Below are 10,194 nucleotides of genomic sequence, written 5' to 3'. Positions count from 1 at the left end.
CAGCCTCCCAAAGTGCTGAGATTACAAGCGTGAGCCACCACTCCTGGCCAAGACCTACTATTTGATAGCACAACCGGGTGACTACAATCAATAATTTAATTGTGCATTTTAAAATAATTAAAACAGTATAATTGCATTGTTTGTAGCACAAAGGATAAATGTTTGAGGGGATAGATACCCCATCTTTCATGATGAGATTATTATACATTGCATGCCTGTATCAAAATATCTCGTATCCCATAAATATATACACCTACTATGTACCCACAAAAATTTTAAATTAAAAAAACAAAAATTAAAATAAGGCAAGAAAAGGAAGGACAGGGACTGTAGGACAGGGGGAAAATTTAAATAAGGTAGCCAGAGAAAATCTTACTAAGAAGAGGATATTTGAATAAAGACCCAAAGGAGGTGAAAGTTAAGCCATGTTGATACCAGAGAGAAGAACATTCCAGGCATAGGAATAGTGTGTGCAAAGGTCCTGATACAAGACATTGCCTGGGAAATTAAGGAACAGCCAGAGGAGTGGGAAGGAGATGGGGTGGATCATAAGAGGTAAGATCTGAGAGGTAAGAGGGAGATGGCAAAGAATCAGACTGTGAGGTAATAAGTCATTGTCAAGACTTAGGCTTTTATTCTAAGTGATATGAAAAGCCATTGATGCCAGGTAGGCACCAGGAGAACATGAACATTAGTGGCATTCTAGTTACAAGAGGCAGAACAATGTATTTTCCCAACCCAGAAAAGTTTAATGATATGTGGTTATAGCAACAATAATGATTTGGGCAGGCCATATCCTGAATGCACTTGAGTCTCTCTCACTTTCTTTTTCCTAATACAGTAAAATCCAGGGGTGAAAATCAGCCTGAATAAATGAATAATATTAATTATAGACTATTTCCAGAGGAAATACAGTCCTCTTACCTTCAGTACATATAAAGGTGACAACTAAGCTAACAGGAGTGCCTAGTAGGAGGCCTGCTTTAGTAAAGAGTTATGAATGATTTATAGTTAGTTCACTGCTTATGGCTTTCTAACATATCTAAGAAGATTTTGCTTTACTGAGTCATTGGAATGATCAGCCCTTCCATTTTATTTTCACTATTAATTTGCTCAGCAGACCCACTGTTCTATAGATGCTGAAAAGCTTAAGCTTAAATCCAGCCCCTGTCCAAATGGTGGCAAATTCGGAATCAATCAAATCCAATGAATGAAAAGTTTCTGTAGTATTAGTGTTTGTCTACTCAGAGTTACATAAGATCCTACCTACCTGACAACCTAACCAAGCATAGTTCATAACATGAACACATTCCAACAACTGGAACATGCTACACAGAAGTCAATTGCCCTCTGGCCAGTGATAAGGCAACTTCAGTAGAAGTGGGGTTGAACACTTTAAGCTGCCATTGCAAACCATTGGCATCTACCCCTAAGACTCTATCCTTAGATTCTTTGCAGTCTGTATGTTTTAGAATTTGGTATAATAACAACAGCTAACATTTATCAAGTGCTAGCTATGTACTAGATAGTAAGCTTTTTATGAATACCTTTCCAACTTTATTGAGGTATAAATGGTGTACAAAACCTGAACATAATAAATGTAAATAATTTGGTCAGTTTACACATATGTATAAACTCCTGTTACCATCACCACAAACAAGGTAATAAACATATCCATTATATCCAACGATTTTCTTCTTGTCCATTTGTTTTGGGGTGAAGTGTGTGTGTGTGTGTGTGTGTGTGTGTGTGTGTGTGTGTGTGTAAGAACCCTTAACATTAGGTTTACCATCTTAAAAAATTGTTAAATGCACAATACCTCATTATTAACTATAAGTACTATGTTGTACGTGGACTTGCTCATCTTGTAACTGTGACTTTATATCCATTAACTCCCTATACCCCCATAATGAATCCCCAAGTAACCACCATTCTGTTGTCTACTTCTATATGTTTAACTATCTTAGACGCCTCATATAAGAGCAATCATGGAGTATTTTTCCTTCTATGACTGACTTATTTCACTTAGCCTAATGTTCTCCAGTCTATGGCTATACCACCCTGAATGCACCCAATCTCATCTTTATTATAGCATGTGATACTTACAACAACCTATAGAGTGAGTATTACTGTTATTTACATCTTACAAATGAGGAACTGACTTGTCCGGGATCGTACAGATTGTAAGTGGCAAATGAAGATTAGAGCCAAAGTAGGGCTGTCCCGGTGGCTTATGCCTGTAATCCCAACAGTTTGGGAGGCCAAGGCATGTGGATCACCTGAGGCCAGGAGTTCAAGACCAGCCTGGCCAACATGGTGAAACCCCATCTCTACTAAAAATACAAAAAATTAGCTGGGCATGGTAGCAGGTGCCTGTAATCCCAGCTACCTGCGAGGCTGAGGCAGGAGAATTGCTTGAACCCAGGATGCAGAGGTTGCAGTGAGCAGAGATCACGCCAATGCACTCCAGCCTGGGCGACCGAGCGAAAGTCTGTCTCAAAAATAAATAAATAAATAAAAAAATAAATAAATAAATAAAGCCAATGTCTCTTTTTGTTTTGTTTTGTTTTGTTTTGTTTTGTTTTACCTTAACCAATTCATGTGCTCTAAATGCCTATGTATAGTCATGCACTTGGAAGTCCTACAGCCTAGATCAGTACTAGTAATACACACTGTTTAGATGATGATGTTGAATGTGTGATTTGCATGCATAACACTAGGTGTTAATATGACTCCCAGGTTATTTCCCACTGCAACTACATCTAGCCTCCCCTTCTTCATGTGTAAAATAGGGATGAGAATATCAACCTAACAAGCTTGTTGAAGGATTTGTTGAGATAATACACGTGGATGTACCTAGTACCTGGCAAATATTAACTAATCTATACATGTTTTCAAATCCTTTTGTATAACCTACCATGAATTCACTGCCCATTATTATCAAGGTGATAATACAAGTGCTGTCTCTAAACCATATATATTTGTAAATTCATTTTTCAGGATTAGAAAGTATGAGTTTCCCCTGTATCACTCATATTCCTTCATCCATTTCCCCTTTCAGCCATGGGCATACAATTAGTAGGCAAAAGTTTACTAGTGATGACTTGATCACAAAGCAAAGAAACCAGTGCTTCATCAGCACCAATTGAGCCAACTGGCAGAGTCCCAAACTGGTTGGCAAAGCTAGGATCAATGAATGACATAGATAGTCCTTCAAGACAGTGTAACCTCCCTCTTTTTTAGCTACCTAGTATTTTATTCCTTTGAAGAGAACAGGCCCTAAAAGTAAAAATCAGTTAATATTTGACATGCCCATATCTGCCACGCTGAGCTTGGCTATCAGTAGGGTGCCACAGCTTCCAATTCTGAACAATTAGAAAAAAAAAACTGTTAATAGCCAAAAAACAAAGCACACATTCAGCGTGATTGTCATTTGCACTTCTTTGCAACAGTCTAGACATACTATATGGGGTGTTAGCCAATGTGATAATTGGTAAGTTCATCTTTGCCCATGAACTGGACTTACCTACAAATTATAATATGGGGTTTGCATGCCATTATTGGTCTGCTTGCCTGAGGTCTTTCTAGACTCAACAGAAGCCTTGCTGTTGTCTCAGAAAACAGAGGTCTTAAAGGGTCAGCCCTACATAATAGGCAATTATTAAATATGAAACTTCAGCTTGGAATGTATAGAACATTACTAGATGAGAATGTGAGTCCCAATTATGAATTGGTTCTATGTTTAGATTTTCTTAGGTTTTTTAAGATCGTTTTTGGTGTTAGTATTTATTTAAAATCTATTTATTTTCAAAAATAAGTCGCAATTTTGTGGTTGACAGGTTGAAACCTGTGACTGCCCAATGTGATTATTACTAATGCATTCATTAATATTTGCCAGGCATGACACTAGATACTTCCACATATATTAGCTCAATAACAACAAATTCACTATTCAATAAAAATGTGAAAGTGACTGCCCACATGAAAAGCAATTTTCATTGTTTAGTGCATTATGCACCAATTCCAGGCATCAGAGAACTCTTTTAAGCAGCCTGATATTTTAGCCAGCTTTTCAGCACATCCAGATGTTTAATTAGCAGAGTAAAGAGATAATGTGCTAATAAGAGGCTGAGAACAGTGTATTGGAGGGAGAGGTGGTAGTGGCATCTAAAATCCGTAAAAAATCTGTTCATATAATTTGCTGAATGATGGGAAAAGGAGAAGCAGAAAGAAACTTCTTATTGAAACAAATTCACACTAAAAGTCATCAATGAAAAGAAATATGTATACAGAGAAATAGAAATCGGGGCAAAATACATTGAACAAACAGGGAAGGCAAGAAAAAAGCAAACTGCATTTTAAATCAAAGTACTGTCTATAGTACAGGGAATTTGAAAGGACCACATGTGGGGAAAATATTTCCCGGGTGCCCTAGGGCTGCTGTTCCAAACATCTACTCTCTTGGTGTTCCTCGCTTTCATTGCCCCGAGCTGTGGTACACCCCCCTCTAACTCCACGGGAGCAGACAAGTGGGGAGAGAGAGCAAGCAAAAGAGCTGCAGGAAACCAGTGCCAGTAACTTGCTGCTGCAGCAGCCTTAAGGAGACGGTGATCCATCCGAACCTTCCTATTCCAAGGCAAGCCAAGAAGATTAGTGTCTTTATATTTACCCTTGTTAAACAACTGAATTAGAGTCACTTGCCTTCTTTAAGGACCTAGGAAGGACTTTAATTTTTTCACTTATGGGGCATGGAATGAAGTGTCCATATGCTCAGTTAATCACTCCAACCCCTTCTCTTTGCATGTAACTCTCTTAGAGCCCTTCTTNTTTTTTGAGATGGAGTTTTGCTCTTGTCCCCCAGGCTGGAGTGCAATGGTGCTATCTCAACTCACTGCAACCTCTGCCTCCTAGGTTCAAGTGATTCTCCTGCCTCAGTCTCCCAAGTAGCTGGGATTACAGGTGCCCACCACCACGCCCGGCGAATTTTTGTATTTTTAGTAGAGGCAGAGTTTTCCATGTTGGCCAGGCTGTTCTCGAACTCCTGACCTCAGGTGATCCATCCACCTCAGCCTCCCAAAGTGCTGAGATTACAAGCGTGAGCCACCACTCCTGGCCAAGACCTACTATTTGATAGCACAACCGGGTGACTACAATCAATAATTTAATTGTGCATTTTAAAATAATTAAAACAGTATAATTGCATTGTTTGTAGCACAAAGGATAAATGTTTGAGGGGATAGATACCCCATCTTTCATGATGAGATTATTATACATTGCATGCCTGTATCAAAATATCTCGTATCCCATAAATATATACACCTACTATGTACCCACAAAATTTTAAATTAAAAAAACAAAATTAAAATAAGGCAAGAAAAGGAAGGACAGGGACTGTAGGACAGGGGAAAATTTAAATAAGGTAGCCAGAGAAAATCTTACTAAGAAGAGGATATTTGAATAAAGACCCAAAGGAGGTGAAAGTTAAGCCATGTTGATACCAGAGAGAAGAACATTCCAGGCATAGGAATAGTGTGTGCAAAGGTCCTGATACAAGACATTGCCTGGGAAATTAAGGAACAGCCAGAGGAGTGGGAAGGAGATGGGGTGGATCATAAGAGGTAAGATCTGAGAGGTAAGAGGGAGATGGCAAAGAATCAGACTGTGAGGTAATAAGTCATTGTCAAGACTTAGGCTTTTATTCTAAGTGATATGAAAAGCCATTGATGCCAGGTAGGCACCAGGAGAACATGAACATTAGTGGCATTCTAGTTACAAGAGGCAGAACAATGTATTTTCCCAACCCAGAAAAGTTTAATGATATGTGGTTATAGCAACAATAATGATTTGGGCAGGCCATATCCTGAATGCACTTGAGTCTCTCTCACTTTCTTTTCCTAATACAGTAAAATCCAGGGGTGAAAATCAGCCTGAATAAATGAATAATATTAATTATAGACTATTTCCAGAGGAAATACAGTCCTCTTACCTTCAGTACATATAAAGGTGACAACTAAGCTAACAGGAGTGCCTAGTAGGAGGCCTGCTTTAGTAAAGAGTTATGAATGATTTATAGTTAGTTCACTGCTTATGGCTTTCTAACATATCTAAGAAGATTTTGCTTTACTGAGTCATTGGAATGATCAGCCCTTCCATTTTATTTTCACTATTAATTTGCTCAGCAGACCCACTGTTCTATAGATGCTGAAAAGCTTAAGCTTAAATCCAGCCCCTGTCCAAATGGTGGCAAATTCGGAATCAATCAAATCCAATGAATGAAAAGTTTCTGTAGTATTAGTGTTTGTCTACTCAGAGTTACATAAGATCCTACCTACCTGACAACCTAACCAAGCATAGTTCATAACATGAACACATTCCAACAACTGGAACATGCTACACAGAAGTCAATTGCCCTCTGGCCAGTGATAAGGCAACTTCAGTAGAAGTGGGGTTGAACACTTTAAGCTGCCATTGCAAACCATTGGCATCTACCCCTAAGACTCTATCCTTAGATTCTTTGCAGTCTGTATGTTTTAGAATTTGGTATAATAACAACAGCTAACATTTATCAAGTGCTAGCTATGTACTAGATAGTAAGCTTTTATGAATACCTTTCCAACTTTATTGAGGTATAAATGGTGTACAAAACCTGAACATAATAAATGTAAATAATTTGGTCAGTTTACACATATGTATAAACTCCTGTTACCATCACCACAAACAAGGTAATAAACATATCCATTATATCCAACGATTTTCTTCTTGTCCATTTGTTTTGGGGTGAAGTGTGTGTGTGTGTGTGTGTGTGTGTGTGTGTGTGTGTGTGTGTAAGAACCCTTAACATTAGGTTTACCATCTTAAAAAATTGTTAAATGCACAATACCTCATTATTAACTATAAGTACTATGTTGTACGTGGACTTGCTCATCTTGTAACTGTGACTTTATATCCATTAACTCCCTATACCCCATAATGAATCCCCAAGTAACCACCATTCTGTTGTCTACTTCTATATGTTTAACTATCTTAGACGCCTCATATAAGAGCAATCATGGAGTATTTTCCTTCTATGACTGACTTATTTCACTTAGCCTAATGTTCTCCAGTCTATGGCTATACCACCCTGAATGCACCCAATCTCATCTTTATTATAGCATGTGATACTTACAACAACCTATAGAGTGAGTATTACTGTTATTTACATCTTACAAATGAGGAACTGACTTGTCCGGGATCGTACAGATTGTAAGTGGCAAATGAAGATTAGAGCCAAAGTAGGGCTGTCCCGGTGGCTTATGCCTGTAATCCCAACAGTTTGGGAGGCCAAGGCATGTGGATCACCTGAGGCCAGGAGTTCAAGACCAGCCTGGCCAACATGGTGAAACCCCATCTCTACTAAAATACAAAAAATTAGCTGGGCATGGTAGCAGGTGCCTGTAATCCCAGCTACCTGCGAGGCTGAGGCAGGAGAATTGCTTGAACCCAGGATGCAGAGGTTGCAGTGAGCAGAGATCACGCCAATGCACTCCAGCCTGGGCGACCGAGCGAAAGTCTGTCTCNCCAGGCATGACACTAGATACTTCCACATATATTAGCTCAATAACAACAAATTCACTATTCAATAAAAATGTGAAAGTGACTGCCCACATGAAAAGCAATTTTTCATTGTTTAGTGCATTATGCACCAATTCCAGGCATCAGAGAACTCTTTTAAGCAGCCTGATATTTTAGCCAGCTTTTCAGCACATCCAGATGTTTAATTAGCAGAGTAAAGAGATAATGTGCTAATAAGAGGCTGAGAACAGTGTATTGGAGGGAGAGGTGGTAGTGGCATCTAAAATCCGTAAAAAATCTGTTCATATAATTTGCTGAATGATGGGAAAAGGAGAAGCAGAAAGAAACTTCTTATTGAAACAAATTCACACTAAAAAGTCATCAATGAAAAAGAAATATGTATACAGAGAAATAGAAATCGGGGCAAAAATACATTGAACAAACAGGGAAGGCAAGAAAAAAGCAAACTGCATTTTAAATCAAAGTACTGTCTATAGTACAGGGAATTTGAAAGGACCACATGTGGGGAAAAATATTTCCCGGGTGCCCTAGGGCTGCTGTTCCAAACATCTACTCTCTTGGTGTTCCTCGCTTTCATTGCCCCGAGCTGTGGTACACCCCCCTCTAACTCCACGGGAGCAGACAAGTGGGGGAGAGAGAGCAAGCAAAAGAGCTGCAGGAAACCAGTGCCAGTAACTTGCTGCTGCAGCAGCCTTAAGGAGACGGTGATCCATCCGAACCTTCCTATTCCAAGGCAAGCCAAGAAGATTAGTGTCTTTATATTTACCCTTGTTAAACAACTGAATTAGAGTCACTTGCCTTCTTTAAGGACCTAGGAAGGACTTTAATTTTTTCACTTATGGGGCATGGAATGAAGTGTCCATATGCTCAGTTAATCACTCCAACCCCTTCTCTTTGCATGTAACTCTCTTAGAGCCCTTCTTACATTTTTGCTAGTATAAGAGTTAGCTGATTACATATCTGTTTCTCCTACTAAGCCCAGAGCTCTTGAAAACAGGAAAAGGGTATTTTTATCTCTTAACTTCTCCAAGCACCTAACAGTATTTTGCACTGTTAGATTGTCAGTGGTCTCCCTGCCTCAGAATCCCTGTTCCCCACATCATTTCTCTACCAAAGAACAAAGCCTTTGTATGATGTTTTTTGTTTGTTTGTTTGTTTGTTTGTTTGTTTTGTGGTACAGCAGTGGATTCAGCAGTCTACAGCAAATGGTGAAGGGCCAGAAAATGAAACAGAGAAAGTCATCGCATTCATATATGTCAGGTTTAATAGTAATTGTGTCAAAAAACTGCTATTAGGCATGTTAACTCTAGTTCCTTCTATAAATTCCTTAAAAAACTGGTTCTGCAACTTTAGTATGCTTCAGAATCACCCAGATTAAGTATGCATAATCCTGGTCTGTAAAAATTCTGAGTCAGTAGGTGGAGCTCAAGAATATGCATATTTTATAAGCTCCCTAGGTAATTGACAACACATTTGAAAATCATTGCTCTAAATACCTTTTTTCACCATGAGAATCCCAACCTCTATTTTGAGCGTTACCAGTAGACAACAATATTGGGAGGATTTTTTTTTAAATACAAATTCAGGTAGCAAGTACTTGTTAATTGTGTGCTCATAGATGTACTAGGTGTGCTTACAAGAAATCATGGCATTCTGAAAGAATGGTCTCACTGAGGAAGAAGAAATTTCTAAACAGTGATATCTAACAGAATTGTTTACCCAAACTCTAAACAATAACTATATAAACTATCTTCTCCAGATGATAAATGCAGGAGAATTCAGGAAAGAAAGATTTATGAACAAAATAGTTTGAATTTCTGTGAGGTGCCATGTGAACTCAGAGTGAGTAATAATTCATGAAAAATGTGAATTTAACAAGTTCTGAACTCAAAATAAGGTTGATTATCTTTGGCTATATTTTACATTTTCTCCATTTATGTATATTTTAAACTATATTGTTTCTCTTGAAGCTAAATAATCAATACTGATTTTGGGTTTTATTTCCAGATGGTTTAACCGACTGTGTGGATCCTGATTGCTGTCAACAAAGCAACTGTTATGTGAGTCCTCTCTGCCAGGGCTCACCAGATCCTCTTGACCTCATTCAGCAAAGCCAACCTCTCTTCTCTCAGCACACTTCAAGACTTTTCTTTGATCGAATCAAATTCCTCATTGGCAAGGACAGTACTCATGTCATTCCACCTGAGGTGTCATTTGACAGCAGGTACATATATATTTATTTTATTCCTTAATGAACAATGGTCATGTTTTTCCTTAACTATGAAAGGAAGATATCTTCTAAAGATCAGATTACTTGCCATTCCACATAATCCACATTAATTTCTTTTTTAGGACTTCTCTGGAAAACCAAAACTCATTTCTAGAGATTCTGTATCATAAAATTATGTGTGTATGTTTGTGTATGTATATTTATAATATGACTTTTAATAACAAAAACAGGAGGGAAGTATAATTTGCAAATTTATTGTTTAGCTTCTGGATTGATTCCTTGAAAAAATCTTGAATTTCAAAAACTAAATTTTAAGTTTTATTTCATGATGGAAAATGTTTCCATAGGAAAGGGTTGAATAAGTTTGACATCCTAGTGTGAAATGCAAGACT

The 10,194-nt window shown here is 38.2% G+C and overlaps 1 protein-coding gene across 1 annotated transcript in view; it reads left to right on the top strand.

The window, feature by feature from the left end:
* The window catches only part of LOC108516916 (teneurin-1-like), a gene marked incomplete at its 3' end in the record, with an annotated part of 23,453 nt that extends 13,657 nt beyond the window's left edge, over positions 1-9,796 (top strand). The window contains exon 5 of the mRNA XM_017854669.1: positions 9,580-9,796. Within this exon, the coding sequence (XP_017710158.1) occupies positions 9,580-9,796 (217 nt within the window). The remainder of the gene's footprint in view (positions 1-9,579) is intronic.
* Between the last annotated feature and the right edge of the window lie 398 nt (positions 9,797-10,194).

This window comes from Rhinopithecus bieti, unplaced genomic scaffold, assembly GCF_001698545.2.
Source record: "Rhinopithecus bieti isolate Rb0 unplaced genomic scaffold, ASM169854v2 scaffold_39769, whole genome shotgun sequence".
Lineage (NCBI taxonomy): Eukaryota > Metazoa > Chordata > Mammalia > Primates > Cercopithecidae > Rhinopithecus > Rhinopithecus bieti.
The sequence above is the reverse complement of the archived record's forward strand: the minus strand, read 5'-3'. Positions and strand labels throughout refer to the sequence as shown.